Source organism: Syngnathus leptorhynchus, chromosome 1 (genome assembly GCF_054491065.1).
Source record: "Syngnathus leptorhynchus isolate UIUO chromosome 1, UIUO_Slep, whole genome shotgun sequence".
In the NCBI taxonomy this organism is placed as follows: domain Eukaryota; kingdom Metazoa; phylum Chordata; class Actinopteri; order Syngnathiformes; family Syngnathidae; genus Syngnathus; species Syngnathus leptorhynchus.
Genome location: NC_141195.1, coordinates 6,497,541 through 6,515,767, shown reverse-complemented (window position 1 = coordinate 6,515,767; position 18,227 = coordinate 6,497,541). Strand labels below are relative to the sequence as shown.

The window sequence follows — 18,227 nt, the reverse complement described above, 5'->3', positions numbered from 1 at the left end:
GCACCCCCTAGTTGTCATGGTAACTTGCCGTTGACAAAGCAGTATACAGGAAATGAATACAAGACAATCAAATGTTATTTACGTAGTGCATTTTCATGGGGCATTATTGGGTAAAAAATATAGAATTGTGCCAAATGTGGATTTTTTGGTGACTGAATGATGAAATGAATTGAACATTTTGAATTTCAAAAGGGAATGAAACATCTGATGTTATGAACGTTCTGTTCCCAAACCCGACTCCAACTCAATTTGTGAAGAGGCTCGTTCATTTTTTTTGGGATGTAGAAAATGAGTTGTGCATAAATAGCACAAATAACATAGTAAATCTTGATTCAGTTCATGTTGTTCTCGATGTCCTGGCAACTTCATGAATTATCGATAAAATTGTGTTTTCAAGCAGCGCTTAAAAGCCAGCTGCTTCTAAGAATGATAAATGAGGGACATTGAAAAGAAGGCCGGTCAGGTGACAGAGACTTCATCCACTTCACCGAAAGGCAACGGATCGAAATTGAAACAGCATCCATCCCGTGGGAGCCAGCGGGTGGCGGGAAATCTGCGCGTTTGTTGTGTTTGTGTTTTACCAGCCGGCTGGAACAAGATCAGGTGTGTGTATGTTTAGTGTGTGTGTGTGTGTGTGTGAACGTGAGACAAGGTTGGATGGATCAAAGCCGAACAGCTGCCAACACCTCTCGAGTGTGAACGTGCTGTCACGAGTCTGTCAATCAGCGTTTTCTCACATCAGAGTGCCGACATTCAAGTTGCATGAGCGTGTTGGTGTTTGCGCGTGTAAAAAATGTAAAGCTGGCGCAATGAGGAAGATGTAAACATATCGGACGTGAGAAAGTAAGGTCGAGATCGATGGTGAGTGAAAGGCCAGGCTAACACGGCTGGCTCACTCTCACCTCATGGATAAAATCTCCGATGTCGCCAGGGTGCGGCACGACAGGCCGGATGGGGTATTGGGATTCGGAGATAATGGGCCGCTCGTCCACCCTGCGGACGCCGGGAGGTTTGTTGATGATGTGCTCCAAAGAATCCGGCTGTTGCAGTTGGCTCAGGTCATAGTCCTACACAGCCAAAGAGTGACAGAGAGCTCGTCAGGGCATGGGAGGGCGCTTTCGAGTGCACGCCTGAATGTCTTGTTCCCCTGGGATCTCACCTGGTCCTCTTCTCCCCCTCCCTCTTCATCGTATTTCAGTATGTTGTCCCTGACATCATCCTCAGGGTCAATGAGCAGCTGTTTGGTGTGCCTCTCCTTCTCTCGCCGCTTGATCCACACCACAAACAGCAAGACCATGCCTGCAAAGACACACAAATGGGAGAAAACGTCACATGTCTGTACCGGTATTGTATAACGCAATCAATTTGAGACGATGACTGTTATTATTATTATTATTATTATTATTATTATAGAATGAAAAGCACTGTGGGGAGCCAGGTGCTTGAGCGAGGTACACAAAACTAAAGCGCTCCAAGATGTATCCAATATAAACCTGTAAAGAACATTAAAACAAACATAAAATCATACACAACATAAAACTCAATATGCTTCATATGCTGTAATTATAAGTGTAGCATTTAAAAGTAGTTACGGATAGAGTTGAACAGATTTAAAAGCAATTACTAAAACAACATACAGTGCAAGAACAATTAAAAATCACTTGATATCCTTTGAATTTCGATTCATTCATCTTGTTGCTCTATTTATGATACTGATTTCAGGAAATTTCAGGAATATGCATGCACAGTTTGATATCATGAATATTCAGTTGATTCCTCATGAAATAAGGTCATGCAGCATCACAATTACTACAACAGGAAAACTTATTATTTTACTTACTTTATCTTGTGGAATCATCAAACTAATGAAGACAAGACATCATTGAATGTATATAATGTTTAGAAAGAGCTCAAATTTTTGCCTGAAGAACACATGTTGTGTTTTTTAGAGTGCAAATGGTGCATTGATTATTTTGAAACATTAGAGGGAAAAATCATGTTTACAATTTTTTTTTTCCAAATTCATTCAATAAAAACTGTTTAAGATTGATTTTCAAAGTATTTTGCTATTTTTTCATACCCATAGAAATGTGACAAAAAATCAGAATCATCTTTAATGGCTAAGGAATTTGACTTCAATACGAAAGCCAAAAGGATGTAAAAGATACACAATTGTCGATGACTGAGAATGTAAGGTAGCATTTGTGGGTGAAATGATCAGAGCAAACACATTGACTTATGTCTACCCAAGAGTTACCAGTGTTGGCAAGGCAGCATAATCAAAACAGGACAAAGCCGAACCAATCACAATCTTCCACATTAAAAATGTATGTTGGCATGTAAAAAGCTGCAAGGTGTTGTGCGTTATGCGCGTCTGATACTCACTGAGCAGAATGATGATGCATATCAAGATGGAGATGATCGCTCCCGGCCCCAGGCCGGCGGCCGCCACGGCGCCCGCGGTAGTGCAGTCTCCGTTTGGATCACATGGACACACTTTGACTTTGATGACCGATCTATTGGATAAGGTTGGGTTCCCCGAGTCGGACACAGTTATCGGAACCTCGTACATGCCTGGTTCCAAATAGACCTGGTATCGCAGACTGAGACGGGCATAGTTGCCTGAGCAGAAGGAGGTGAACAAGGCCAAAGCGTTTATATAAGGGAGTGATGTACACTGCTCACTTCATTAATTACCAACATCCATCCAGTTTATATGTATATTGCTTGTCGTCATTTTGGTCAAGCTGGAACCTATCCCAAATTATTTTGGGCCTATAGATAATTTAGAATTTGGGGGTGTCAAACTCTCCAGAATCCAGTAAAAGAAAGTTCAAACATTTTTTTATTTATTTCAATAGTGGGGTTTAATTTTTTTTTTTTTTGCAGTATCACACTGTTATTAAAAGCAAAGACAATCTACAGTTTTGGTATTTTAACAAAGACATTGAGTTGACACACGAGTTGCATTTGTGGGCCACATAAAATGATTTGGTGGGCCAGAAGCCCCGGGCCTTGAGTTTGACACCAGTGATTTAGACCATAATAAGCATGTCTTTTTTTTATGGGGGGGAGATGGAAGCATATTCAGATATATTTGGATTTCCACTTACCACTGATTCGTGTAATTGTCCAGTTGTGTTTGATGCTGGAAGGATAAGTAGGCAGCTCAAAGACAAAAGGCCCCGCATTGGAGTCGGTGTCGGCATCAGCGGCAGTGATATTGACGCCGTTGACATTCTTGTTCATCTGCTCACAGATCTGAGACTCCTTGGGTATGAGCGCTGGGGGGTTGTCGTTAATATCTATCAGATAGATTTGCAGTGTGCCTGTGCCACTGGCTGCAGGAGAGCCTGAGAGCAAGAAAGGAAGGAGGAGAAAATCAGATCAAGTCAGAAGGAAAAGATGCCTTGAGAAGATGTGTGTTGTGAGAAGGTAGGGGGAGGGGAAGGTTTGTGTTGTTTGGCCCCAGCAGTTTAAGGCTGACGGATTGGAGGCAAATAGCAAAAAAAAAAAAAAGATCGAAGTACAGAGCCTCAATGATGATGTGGCTAGAACGGGATGAGAATTTTTCAGTGTGACAGAAATACTTTTGACAGTGGTGCTTTCAAACTCCTCATTTCGCCTCGCAGGCAAATCAAACGCATCGGGGTCGATGAAGATGCGGCCGCGGCTCTTCCACTTGCCAAAAGATGCACATAACGATGACTGTAACGCAATCAAACAAGTCCTTGCCTGCGTGTGTTTATGTAACGGGGATACCTATGATAAAGGCATTTCTGTCATGGGGGACGAGTATGTTCGGATTTTGCTTTTCTACTCCTCTATTCTCACATTTTACACAAAGGATTGGAAAAGAAAATCAGTCTCATGTCTGTGGGACTGCACAATGCTCCTATAGCATCGCTGGTTTCTTTTTTAGTTGTTGTTTTTTTTGCTTCAAAATCGCACCGCAAGTAACACATCAACTACAGTGATGAAGCACAACGTTCTGCATAATTTGTTTCGAGGTTTTTGTCTTTGACGTCAGTTGAAAGATATGAAAAATAAATAAATAAAAATTCTAAAAATAAAATATAAATTCTAAAACAATATCTATAAATTCCAGTTATTTCTTGCACTTCATGCTTTTTGCCAGTGGAAGAGCATCAAACACCAACACCATTTTCAAGAACTTTTAAGAACTGCTGGTGGTAAACAATACTTTTTTTTCCCTCCTTATCATTTTGTGGTTAAAATAATAGCTATTGTAAATGCATGAATTTGTAAACAATGTAATCGGCAAATACATGTTTTGCTAAATGCGTGAATTACAACACTTTTCATTTATTAACAAGAATCATGGAAAAGAATTCATTGGAAACTATTCATGGTATCAAGGTGCGTCAAACAGAAAAAGACAGAAACTGTTCTACACACTAAGAAGCAAACACAATCATAATGAAACACACATTCACATTTCCCCATTCCGCTGCTTTACTAATCCCAGCCATGTATGGGGAACAAGACGAAGCAGCTTGCCACGGTTGATAGGAGAATTATGTGGGTTTTAACCAGCTAAATAAATAATTATGTTTGTGTAAGTTCCTCAAAAGGATTTGTATTCGGTCCTTTCTGTGACAGCGGCTCAGGCATGTTGAGGCACGGTGAAAAGATGAGCGCTAAGTCTGGCAAGTGTCCTGCAAATCACATATTTGCGCATAAACAAAAGCGCGAGAAATAAACTAGCGTGCAGTATGTGTGTAAGAGAGTGTGAGTGAGATTTGAAATCACGAGGATACACGCGTACCTGACATGGAGCTGTCATAACCTCCCCCACGTCTACTTGTATTACTCACTGTCTCCATCCTAATTCTTTCCTAATCCAGCTCACCTTGTGACGGCTGGCGCATCTCAGCATCGCCTACAAAGTCAAAATGTGCATAACCCTGAAGTCTCGCCGGCTCACGTCTGTCTCTGGCCATATTCTGTTATCGAGATCATCAGGTGGTAAAATAGTCACTTTTGGGGGAAAATATAGTTGACATCCATTCCGTTTTGAAATTGTGGTGTTGGTTGGAAAGCTGACTGACTGCTGTAAGAAGGGCTCGATACATGCATTTTTAAAGAAGCTATTGTTGCCTCGAGGAAATGGCTCTGGCATTAATATTGAATGAACGGGCCGGCAAATAAGAAGAAAATATTAAATTGCCGGCAAATTAAATGTCTCTCAGGTCCAACCTATAGATGGGTGTCAAAGTGGCCTCGTCAGCATCTTCGGTTAAACAGCAGCAGGAGGTGAATGTACTTTAGAAGACTCGGTCATCGCACGTACACATCTTGATGTATTCTCATATTCAAATGAGCGCATTCAGACATGCATGCACTTTTAGAATGAACCAATATTTCAAAGTAAACTAAAGTTGAGGTAAACAGCCAGCTGCACAGCACCGATAAGGCATTTTGGGAAAAAAAGTGAAAGCAGTTGGGGGAGGAGAGGGGCTGCTTAGTCTGCACTTCCACTTGAGAAAAGGGGCAAACATATTGGTTTGCTGTGATTGAGTTTGCGCTCGTTTAAGCTTGAGGTTTGACTCTGAGGCAGAACAAATGATATATATGTCAAATGGATTGCGAGAGAGGGAAGGACGACAACAGAAAAGAGGAGCAGATCAGCTAGCAACATGAATCCAAGATTTACGCTAACTCCTTCCTTCCTCATCCTCATAACCTACCAAAATGCCTGCATTATTTTATTATTTTAGAAAAACAAAGCAATTATCCAGACATGTAGTGCCACCTCTACATGTCCGCAGAATGCATTCAAGCTTAAAGAAAAAAATCAAAGCAGATTGTGACTGCAGGAGGTTCCCAAATGTAATCATATTTATAAACAGCGTTATAGATTTTTGCCATTGCCATTCAAGTAAAAAAAAAATACTGCCTTTATCTTATATTGTGTTTAAAAAATAAAATAAAATAAACATTACTTTTTTTTAAATGTAATGTAATTCAAAAGGTAATTCAAAACAGTTTCTTATTTCATTCAATACAAACTCTTAATAAAAGACTTAAAAACAAGTTCTCTCATTCATTATATACCCGTTAAATATTTATCCATCTTACCGTTATCCGTTGCCAGGAAAGTGGCTTCGTATATGTTGTTTTTCACATAGTCAGACTCCCTGTCGAGGATGGCCGTGGTCACAACCTGCCCGTTGGTTCTGTTGATAGACAACCAGTCTGCGGGGTCATTCAGTTTGGAGTACCTAAAAACACGGGCGCAAGTCGATGGGAGAAGTTAGCGTGACTGTTTCCGTGTTTACAAGCAATTATACATATTCTCATCCGTGTGCACGTATGGATCTTGTTTCACACACCGCCATTAAGTCACGAGTCCCGAACCTTCACAGAGTTTAATTCCTTATTGACTTCCCTTCCAGTGCTTACAGCCTCCAGTCGATTTCAGCCCATTTCTCGCTCCTATATACTCCACATTGCAGTCAATTACCTTCCTTGTTAAGCACTGCAGCAACTGCTTGTGCGTGTGATGCATTTACAGCAGCTGAAGTGTTTGTTTAAGGTAATGCAGTCACACTTTGCAAAGTCTGGGCGCCAGTACATTGCGATCTGTGTGGTGACCTCTAAACATGAAAACAGGCTCAGGTAGTGTCTCCCGAGATAAGGGGGGAAAGGGGTCAGAGCGGATCTTTTTCCCTACAGCATCCCCATCTCTGATCTGCCTGTTATTGTTTCTCATTTGTCGCTTTTGGCTCATTCCACGCTTTGAATTCTCTCTGATGTCTCTCCTGCCTGACCTCATCTCACTCTACTTCTATATTCATACATTTTCTTCTCCCTGCCGGTATCTTCACATCCATATTGCATTCCTTTTGTGATGGAGTTCATCATCTTGCACCTTTTTTGGGGTTTGAATTCTCACTATAGCTTGTTGGGCGTCTTGGCCTTTAACAACAAGTTTTCGGCGCCAATTGGATTGGATTTACAAAACAGCAAATTGGGGACAAAGGTCGTGGTGCCATTTGACACACACTTCAGCTTTTAAATCCATTCAAATTGAAATAGATTTGACCTCAACCTCAGCTTGTGCTAACTGAATTATAGTATGTACACCTTTTGTGCAGGCCAATGGTGGATTTATGTTCAATCATTGTGCTGATATACATTTCGGTCTCACCGAGCAGTGAATCACGGCTTGGTTTTGTGTATTGGAAAGTCGTGGGGGTGGACAGGAGAACCTAATCTCTATCCTGCAGCAAGAGAGGCGGGATTGTCCCAGCAGGCAGTGGGCCTGATCCTGACTGAACTAGCATGTTTCAAAAAGGGATCACATAGATGACATTCCCACACTCTGAAGGTTTTCACACAGACCAGGCAAGCCCGTGGACACTACCTGGCGGACTGTGAAATGCTTAGCTGGAGTAACGTGGATCTATCACAGCAGGGTTGAAGGGATAAACCAGTGAAACAAGGGGAAGGAGAAAAAAGGTGCCACCAGAATTACCAACATGGCTACATCGTCTGCTCGTAAAAACCTCATCAAGAGCTAACCTATCGATGCTACGGACTTCACGTCTCTGGATTTTTCCGTGGCTCAGTGGAGAGCTGACACATCAGCTAACTTTATTCTGAGCGAGTGGGGATCACATAAAGTAGCTGGTGTCGGCTATGCTACAAATGGAGTTTATAGGGCGCTCGTCTGACTAAAACAAAATTATATGACAATACTTTTAAACAAACTTAATTACAGTAACAATAAACACTATGAATAAACAAGAAAAATAGGTAAAGGCAGCACAGCACAGCAATAAAATAGTCAGCATGCCTGTGACAGAGGACCTAATACTAGTTTCATCCCATTTTAATGTGGGGAGATGATTGACCTCTATGAAAGAAAGTTCCCTTTCACAAAGTGGACAATGGAAAAGATTGTTTGTATTGAATAGACCATAATTATAAACTCAAAAGCAGACAAGTGCAAGAGCAAATGTGAGGATGAGTTCAAGATCATGATCGAGACGTTCGAAAGCCACTCGGAAAATATGGTGCTTGCTGGGATTTCACAATTTTAAATCATTTTTGTTTTGTAAAGAAATCAAACATTCCCAACAGCCCTTATTTCCTAAAATGTGATAAAAAGAAAGAAAGATGAAAACTGACTCCAAACTGCAATTTTAACTCTGACAACGCAATGTTAACAATGTACGGCAAGTGTCCACAAAAAGCCATGACCAAGTGTTCTGCAGGACAATAGAAATTCTGTCCACCTGGAGGTTTCTCTCATTTTAGACTTGCTCGGTATGCTGCTTATGATATGATTAGCCCTGGCAGCCGAGTGATCTTAGCAAGCAGCAGGAGGAAACCTGACATTTATTTTTCAAACCCCTGACCCAACGGATGAAAAATGTACGCTTCCAGCTTAGCCAAGGCGGTTTGGGGAATCATTTATGCCCGTGTCTCCAGTCTCGTGTCTCGACCTCACTGGATCGGTGTCTGACAAGCGATGCATGATGCTTCCCCTTTGCTTCCTTTGCCATACGCACGCTCCTGCCAAGTACTGTCCACACTGCCTTCCTCCCATCCCCAACAGGATGCTGTCAGCATGTCTCTTCTTTGATCTGTACCTGTCAAGTTCAAACCTTGACCCAGAGTCAGCTACTACCATGCTCGACTGGCTTGTCTTTCCCTCTATCAACCTGTATTCAGCTTTACGTTTAGCTCTTTCAACACCCTTTAAATCCTCTTTTTGTCTCATGTATTTTCCACTGACTGAGACATTGAGTGCTTTGTCAGATGCAGACACGTATTATGAATCACACATTATACAAAATGATTCAAGTGTGTGTCATGGTTTGATGCATACGCAGATCAGCTGTGTGATGAAACGTCAACGTTTTCTAGTGGCAGCACGGTGATGCATGAGCATAGTATGTCTAACAGTCAAAAAATTCTGGATTCAAAACTCATTTTTGAAATTTCTAGGTGATTTCTGTGGATCCTCATATTTCCTGTCACATATTATCCAAAAGTGTAAATGTGAATAATTGTTTGTCTCAGCTATATTAGGCTCCAGAAACACAATGTCACCTGGGGTGTGCCTCAGGGTTCAATGCTGTGCCCCAGAAACACAATGTCACCTGGGGTGTGCCTCAGGGTTCAATGCTGTGCCCCATCCTCTTCACTTTCTGTCTGCTCCCCATGGGCAAGCTCATCAGCAGATATGAGGTTTCCTAATATTATTATGCTTGCGACACGCAGCTATATATAATGACTACCCCCAACCTCTTCTACATTGTAGACGAAGCTTAACTCCCCTGAATTAAAGAGCTCCAAACACACCACACCAGCTGCGCTCTTCCACGATTCCCAGTATTATCTCTGGCCAACTCATCAACCTTTCTACATGACTCCCATCTCACTTTTTACACATTAAATACCCTCCACTCAGGTTCACGATAGAATTACAGGAGCATTGTGAAACTGCATCCTTCACTGGCCCTGGCTGATGCAGAGAAGTTCATCCACACCATCATCCATCCCCTCCAGGCAAGACTACTGCAACACACTCTTCATCTTGATTCCAAATAAGAACATCCAGAGGCTCTAATACGTCAGTACTCCCAGAATCCTGATGACGACAACATCACCCCCCATCCTGAATTATTTCTCTGAATTGAGTCTTCTTCCTCACCCACCAGTGCATCCACAGACACGCCATCCAGAACCTCAAAGTCCTCCTCACAAATCTTCTGCTTTGCAACAACAAACATCCTCCAAGCCCCCAAAACAAAGATCTTTGTACACCATGGGCGATCGGGCTTTCTCTTTTGCAGCTCCCACACTGCGAAACGCCCTCCCCAACCGCCTAAGGGTCCCGCATTCTACTGACGCCTTTAAACAAGATCTTAAGAATTCTTTTTACAAAAGCCTTTTGCCAGCTATTCTTCTTCTTTTTGAAACACATTTTACTCTGTAACGCTTTGGGAGTGCTGAGATACAAATACAATTCATAATCATGACACTAAGTGCTAGAAAGTGGACGAGTGTAATTTTCTTAAATAACAGAACAAAGGTTTAACAGAATGACATTTTGTCGCTGTAAAAAGAACAAAATCTCAAGACAAATTTGACTTTACAAATTATGCGCAGTGTGAAACAAAATGTAACATCATAAATTTATTCAAGATATAATATTGTTTTTATCAGATTGTTTCTAAAAATCTCAAAACGTTTTATAGTGTGCTATTTTCTGGTACATTTTATTTGCTTTCTCTATCCCATCAAGTGCTGTTAGACTTTCAATGAAAAAAAATAAAAAGCTGATGAGTGGTAATTCACAGAATTTTAGTGTAGCCTGAAATCTTCTTCCATGAAATTTGCAAAACATGTTGTTTTCCTCGAAATTTCTTTTTAAAAATGTATGCCAATCAGAGAGGGCCGAAATTATTATTTCATCAACGTAACTGCTGCACAAGAACATGCCAGGAAAAGATCACAATTGAGGAGCCCCTATAAAGTGACTACGTAGCATAAAGGCACATTATGCAGTTCTGTGAGGTAATCATACGAGGCAAATATTGCACTACATTAGAATTTGTGAAGTCAATATAAACTGATAATGCAATCTGGACTAAGTTCGAAAGAGCAAGATGAATGTTTTTTGCCTGACATTTCACATAGAGAGAAGTTGAGCACAAAAAAAAAAAAAACACTGCAGGTGGACACATGCTGTGTAAACTGTTAGGGCTCAAACCCATAACTTCTTTTACTTTCCCTTCTGCCTAACTTTACTGCTTTTACTCCACCTCACTGTGTGTGTGTGTGTGTGTGTGTGTGTGTGTGTGTGTGTCTGTATGCTCTATGGACAACCTAAAGAGCAAACACACACGCACTCACACACATCCAATTAGCCCAGCGGCTATTACTTCCTATTAACCTTCAGAGCATCCCGACTCAGGATTCTCCATTGGCTCATAAACTCTGCATGGTTGTCTCAGAGAGATGGATGATACCTTAAATATAGTCCCCTTGTTGAACTCTAACCCCAAACTACTAGCAGTGAGGCTTTTTGGCCTGGTGCTATTGCATTGGGGAGATTTTAACAATATGGTTGCTCATAATGCGAAACCTAAATGCTAAATGTCTTTTTCAAGGCCATTTTCTGTCAGCGTTCTGCAATTTGTTTGATTCATTTTTGTTACAAAATGATCCCAACTACCTTTCTATAATTGGATGTATGTATTGTACCTGATTGTCTGCTGCATCTGCAGTCGATCGGGATCTGTGGCCGAAAAGGTTGTCAGACTCGTGCCGGCCGGAACGCCCTCCGCAAATCGGATGTGTTTCGGATTAGTGGGAAAGTAAGGGGCTTCGTTGACATCCTGCACAGATATGGTTACACCTGCCGTGGACTGGAAGGAGGACTGGATCCCACTGGCCAGATGGGCCTGGTTGGACACCACAACTGTCAACATGAAGGCTCGGTTCATCTCAAAGTCAACCGCCTAGAAGAAAGAGCACAGCACAGGTTTCATCATTTCTTTAATGTAAGGATGTCAATAAACATAAATAACAACATTTTATCAAAATGTTTCATTCATGGGCCTCTCGGTGGCACACTGGTTAAGCGCATCTGCCTCACAGTTAGCAGGTGCGGGTTGGATTCCACCTCTGGCCCTCCCTGTGTGGAGTTTGCATGTTCTTCCCATGCCGACGTGGGTTTTTTCCAGGCACTCCGGTTTCCTCCCGCATCCCAAAACATGCTTGGTAGGCCAATTGCGCACTCCAAATTGCCCCGAGGTGTGAGTGTGGATGGTTGTTCGTCTCTGTGTGCCCTGTGATTGGCTGGCAACTGATTCAGGGTGTCCCCTGTCTACTGCTGGGATAGGCTCCAGCACGCCCGCGACCCCGGTGGGGACAAGCGGTATAGAAAATGGACGGATGGATGTTTTATTCATTATCAAGATTATTGTACTGCTCATTATTTTATTAATTCTTACGCAATAAACCCTCACGATTAGCAAAAAAACGTTTGTGAACTCACCGACTCACAAACTAAAACGGTTTGCTGAAAAACATACCTATTCATCGATTGCCATATTCTTCTGCAGTTTCCCTCACCCCTTAAGATGGCTGCCAAAACACTCTCCTCCTAAGGCATCATGTTATCCAGCTGGCTTGACAGCTAACGGCAACGTGTTGGAAGATTTCAGTAGCGGCAAGACAAGCAGGTAAGGTGCTTTGCGGGGTCGACGCTGGAGAGAGCAGCATGGCATGCTTCTCAAGATGATGCAAAGAACGGTCAGGATTGCCATTGGCAGTGGTGGAAGTTTGCAATTGATCAATTGGAAGCAGCCGACTGCTCAACTGTGTCCTTTGAGCATGATTTTAAAGTATATTTCGTTATTTTAGTCTGCTTATACTGTCCAGCTTTGTCAACTGTGGCTCTACAAACTCCTTTTAGACACTTGTGATTAACTCTCAATTCGCAACAGTCGCAGCTGTACCAACATGCTGTGCACAAAACAATGCAAAAACAATCATACAATTGTAAATAACCAAGCTCTCTGTTCAAAATACTCCATTAATCGTCGTAGATGTCATAATTGCAGCGCGTATGATGACGTTCACATACAAGCTTATTAACTCCAAGTTATACAAGTTTCAGCAAGCGACTATAGGTTTCTAACAGACAGACATTTGACCGTTGGTGAGTGACACACATGCGGAAGTACATATTTGTACTCCATTAAATGACAATAAAGCAATGATGCACACATATGCTCAAGAGAAGCTTATCTCATCAAAATGACATTTCTGTTTTCTCCTAATGAAGATTTCATGTGTAGTTTCCATCGCCAGAAGGAGACAAGTAAATAGAAATGAGATCAATGCGCACCTTGTTGGTAGAGTGATGCTTCGTCTAAATAGGAGAATAGTGATTACCGCTGCGAGGCTAATATCTGCGTTGTGTGATGGTGATGCTAATGACTTACAACATCTGTATGATGATTTGAGATGACACAGAGGCTGTGGTATTTTGCTTTCTAATAAAGCTTCTGGGTTGACATTACCTCAAAATGTGTTTGTGTACTTGTTTGCACCTAGGGAATATACGAACACGGGTTGGTGGTAGTGTTCGACCTCTGTGGCATACCGGAGCAAATTTAAAGGCCAGCTTCTGTCTCAGCGCTTTCATCTGTCGCTAGTTGTGTTCATCACAAAAGTGAAAGCACACACGCACACAAATATATAAAAATATACAGTATATGAACCAGATTAGCCTGTATTTCAATTTTGACCTTAATTAAAACATTTGTTTAAAAAGCTTTTAATTATGCTTCAATCAATTCCACACTGTTCAACAATATGCAAGTCAGAAAACTTTTATTCAATACGGGGTCAAGTTTGTTGTTGCTTCATTGTTTTTTAAAAATTTCGCTTATCTATCTATTTTCAATTGAAATGAATGGTCGATATATTTTAATGTTATTAAAGCCTCAATTTCTAAAACATTATCTGTCTTCAATAGAATATTTTCAGATACTTTTAATATGCACTTTAACGCTTTTGGGTCAGGTTAATGTAATTGATATTCGTGTGGATTGCTTATTGCATACAATGGCTCATAAGACATGAGGCAATTGGCCGAAACATCTGATTTCGAGGGGCCCAATAAGGTTTCTTTGTTTTAACGTATTTACTTTGTTATTTAGCCTTAATTCACATTCTTCTAAAAACAAAAACACATCAAAAAGCTTAATCTATCCACGCTCTTGACACCCCCCTCGACTCAATCCCTTGTTTTGCAAAAAAAAAAAAAAATCCCCTCACCTAACCAGTAATCTCTCTTACTTCCACCATTCCACACAAGGATCCCGGCTCCTCCAAATTGTGTCCTCGCTTCACTTGACTACTCCTCCCCCCAACCTCTGTCATCTTTTGTTTATCATCATCTACGATTTACATATCTTAATGACTCACTGCGATCAAGATTCCCGTGTTTGTGTATTTCTAAACATTATTATTTTCACGTTTGTCTTTTTCCAAACCTATTATCCACACCCCGATATGTGAACGCCTTCTCATCATCTCTCCCGAGAGCTGTGTAAATGTGACAAGCCATGGTTAAGACCTTAGCCATTGTTTACAGATGAGCCGAGGTGCCCTGAGGGAGATTGTGCGTACCTGCTTGCGGTGAATTCTTATGCGCGAGCAGCACACTGGCAAAAATAAGAGGGCCTCTTATGATGTCTCGACTTTACCTATCACATTGACGTCTGATGTGACCCATTCCGCTTGCTGTTCCCTGGAGTGACTCGCTGTTTACCTTATGCGGCAGTCTATTTCTTGTCATTCCCAAGGGGAGTACTGTCTCTTCTTTTATGATTTTCTGTTAATATCCCGTGGGTCTCTATGGAAGCTCGCGGCTACTCGGCCGCCTGCTGAATTTTACATCAGGGAATGGACAATGAAAGGCACTCATCTAGATAATGAAGAGAAGCAAAATGCCAATGTGCACGATTCAGGGTCCTATGGGAATTACATACAATGGCTATTGTTATTTCTTAAGCATTATTATCAGATAGGAGATGAGATTTGCTGAACCCATGCGACATAAAGAAGTTATTTCAAGAAAATACATACAGTTTCTCATAGGGCAACACACACGTCATCAGCACACACATGTACACACTGTAATGCTTTTTTTTTTTGTTCCCTTCATAGTAAATGGGTTATACAAGCTGGGCCAACCTTCGTCCGATCGGCTGAACACAGGAACAAGACAAATCATTCTTGTTTCTGTCGTTCACTACAGCAGGTATCCCATTATAAGCGTATAAAGCTGCCGCCTCCGTAATTGGGAAATCAATAGCTTATTGCTACAGTGGTCCCGGCAGCCATTGTGTAAAGGTATGAGCGTGGGAGTTTTTCAAAAGGACTTCCAATCCTTCATTTTGGACAAGGAGGGTCATTCCAAAGGCAAAGACTGCAAGTTGGCCCTCGTAAAGGCTCTGTGTTTGATTACTACTGTTTGATCACAGTAGAGCTAACGTTTAGATAAAGATAAGGGATAAAGGGGATTGGCTTACCTTTACCACAGTCACCATGCCATCATTGGTTACGGGGTCAGTGCGAATGGTGAAGTGCCCGGACGGATCGCCACTGATGATCCTGTAAATAGCATTCCAGTTGGGGGAATGCGGTTGGTCGGCATCTATCACCGTTAGGTTAGCCACCACGACATCCACCCGGTTCTCAGGAACCTCACCGGAAAACTGCAGACATCAAGGGAGGGAAATAAATGTTACCTTGAAAAATGTTGCTTCCAAATCAATTTATTTTGACAAATGTCCTTGTGGGATATGTTGAGCTGTTGAGGTGCGGCAATTTGTTCAAAACATTTCTGTCTGCCATTTCTCTTAAGTGAGCCAGACGTCCTTTCAGTTTTCCAGGTGGAGTACGTTTAATGACTTTGCTTTGGCTACCGCTGAGCCGCAAAGAAGCACTAAACACAATTGCACATTGGAAATGCACAAGCATTGTCTGAAAGTTGATTTCTTTTTCTGCACTCCTTGTTCTCATTCATGCACATTTAATGTCCTCTCCCTTTGAAAGTCAGAAAAGAAGAGCAAGTGAAGACAGCCAAGAGGAGCCGCCGGTGGAGGGGGGTAGAACGTCTGTTTGAGCGTAAATGAGTGGCTTTTAGTTGTCTCCTCGCTGTGCTAACACATGCTACGTCCTGATAAGCCTGACGACGAGTGAGCCGCTGTCTGTCAGATGTCTTTCACGGTGGGGATTGACCAAAGTTGGGGGATAAAGATGAACCGCAACTCGAAAACTCTGAGGTGATGCCGTATGGTCGACGGGTGATTACGTACTCGCGTTGACTCATCTGGAAGCAACAAGCATGAAGCGTCTCGGCGTCACCATGGGTAACAGACATGGTTGAAGCCACTGAGCCGCTTATGGGAGTGTATGATATCAAAGAGCAAAGCCCCAGACCAAACACTCCAACGGTCGTAATACCCGACACAACCTTTCGCATCTAGCAGCAAACAGCTGACAGCTGTGGCTGGATTAGGGGCCTGTGTCTGAAAAGCTGTTCGGCGACTTGATGACATTCTTAAGACAACACACAGGTCCGGGTGGTCCTTTCCAACTGCTGGTATGAAATAGTTGAGCAGCTTGACAGAGAAGCAATTAGTACGTGTGTATTCTTGTTTTGGTTCAGCGACTCCCAAAATCAAAATTTGGCTTCACCGCCTCTGTGTATCTAGATGTGATATCTAAATTAGTCTGGTGTCAGTATGATAAAAGATGGGTCGTCAAGTTAACATAGTTGCATACATTTTCACTCACAAGATTGATAATAACAATTATTCTTATTTTGAACAAAGCTTTGCCGCTCAAAGACTGACTGCTTCATTTACAGTAGAAGCAAAAATGAGGATTTAATTGCTTTATTGTTTGCATAAAGAAATTAATCTGGAAAATAAGTGAAATGAGTCAAAATTAGCCAAACTGTCAAAGGTAATAAAACCTTTAACACTCAATTTTGCACTCATGCACTATCAAAAAAAAAAAAAAAAAGTCAATTTAAGATTTCAAGGCAACAAACCTCAATAAAATTTCAATTTGACAAAATATTTCAGGTTTTGCTAAGTGGAATTGTGATTTTGTCTCTTGCATTGTCTCCCTTAACTTAGAAATATAAGTAAAAGCAAACACAGCAAATAGTTTAGGGGCAAACAACTTGCAAAGCCACATTGTTGCCTTAAATGTCAATAATTTATTCACGAAAGATGTTCCAACTTAAAGTGCTGTTTCAGCACACAAAAAATATCAGTTGTATTTTTTTTATGTTGGGATGATAGTGCACTGTCTGCATTAACAAACAAGTAGTTCCACATATCCATACTATTTTCAAATAATTTATTCTCTTTAGGGCTGTGAGGAGCTGAAGTCCACCAGACTTTGGGCAAAAGTTGGACGTCAGGCCACATTGGTTGGAAATTACCCAGTGTCAAGATATATATTTCGAAATAGTAACAATGCTCAAAATGGTATTATTTTGAAATATACTGTTCAATGTTGTGTTATATGAGCTGAACAATTAACATTTTTCACATTAGATGGAAAAAGGTACAATTAACCTGTGTAATGTATCCACATAACATTTCTTTCCAATTATGCACCGTGATATTTTTCAAACGTGTGCTTTGGCTTATTAAAGGTTGGCAAACGATGTTTTGCAAGACCTGTGGCGTTTATAGCAGACACTAAATATTTGCATAATGCTTTGCCTTCTCAACCAAATGACTTTTATGCAAAGCTACCGTCCAAAAAGGGCTGATTTACGATTCGATTGGGAGAAATTGCTCTGCTCACTAACCTCGGCTAAATTTGATCATCAGTAACCATGATAGCAATAACTTTGCTGTTTGGCAATGATTGAGATGCACTAAAAGCAAAAGTTAGAGAGTACTAATCTTTTACTGGCCACCAATATCAATGCACCCGCCATCACAGTAGACACTTTATGTAGGGAGAGGAGAGTTTCCAGACCTGGGCTTCTAATTTACGACCGCTGGGAAAAAAAAAATAAAAATAGCTCCTGAGATGGAATAATTTGTCATTCACATGACTTTTTTTTTCCCTCTGACCATCTTTTGGAAACCACATCACGGTGGTCCACTCAACTCCCAACTTATCATTTTCTCCGTGCATGTTTTATTTTTAAATTCAGCTATCATCTTGCCGAACATTTCCTTTATGTCTGACACATGCTAGCACATTGTTAACAGTCTTGGGGGTTAAATCCTAATACTACATCCTGAGTGATCACCTCAAAGAGCTGCTTGATACCGCCAAGCTTATCGCCTTATAAGCCCAACTGGCCCATTGCTCACTTCTCCGCACACGAGAGACAGACTCGGTCCACTGCAGCAAATCATCTTTGCGTCTTTGACACAACACTTGTAACGATCAATCGAAATCAACACGTACGATCGGTTACGGTTTCCAGCTCTTGACCAGACATTAGCATAGAGGCCCACTAGATATTGATTTTTGCATAACACAAAAGACAGCATTATAAAGTGAACCACACTTTTTAATAACCCTATATCTCTTGTTTTTTTATTCATAAATAATTGATGGTTCAGCTGGACTGACACCCAGGCTGCTTTGAATCACCCCTCCCACCCAAAGCCGATATGATGCATTAC

General features: G+C 41.4%; 1 protein-coding gene across 1 annotated transcript in view; it reads right to left on the bottom strand.

Moving 5' to 3' along the window:
- The window catches only part of LOC147061602 (cadherin-4-like), a 98,092-nt gene that overhangs the window by 3,520 nt on the left and 76,345 nt on the right, over nucleotides 1-18,227 (bottom strand). The window contains exons 9-15 of the mRNA XM_085919594.1: nucleotides 15,090-15,275; nucleotides 11,245-11,501; nucleotides 6,103-6,245; nucleotides 3,114-3,353; nucleotides 2,386-2,622; nucleotides 1,160-1,299; nucleotides 903-1,067 (exon numbers count right to left, since the gene is read on the bottom strand). Of these exons, the coding sequence (XP_085775720.1) occupies nucleotides 903-1,067; nucleotides 1,160-1,299; nucleotides 2,386-2,622; nucleotides 3,114-3,353; nucleotides 6,103-6,245; nucleotides 11,245-11,501; nucleotides 15,090-15,275 (1,368 nt within the window). The remainder of the gene's footprint in view (nucleotides 1-902; nucleotides 1,068-1,159; nucleotides 1,300-2,385; nucleotides 2,623-3,113; nucleotides 3,354-6,102; nucleotides 6,246-11,244; nucleotides 11,502-15,089; nucleotides 15,276-18,227) is intronic.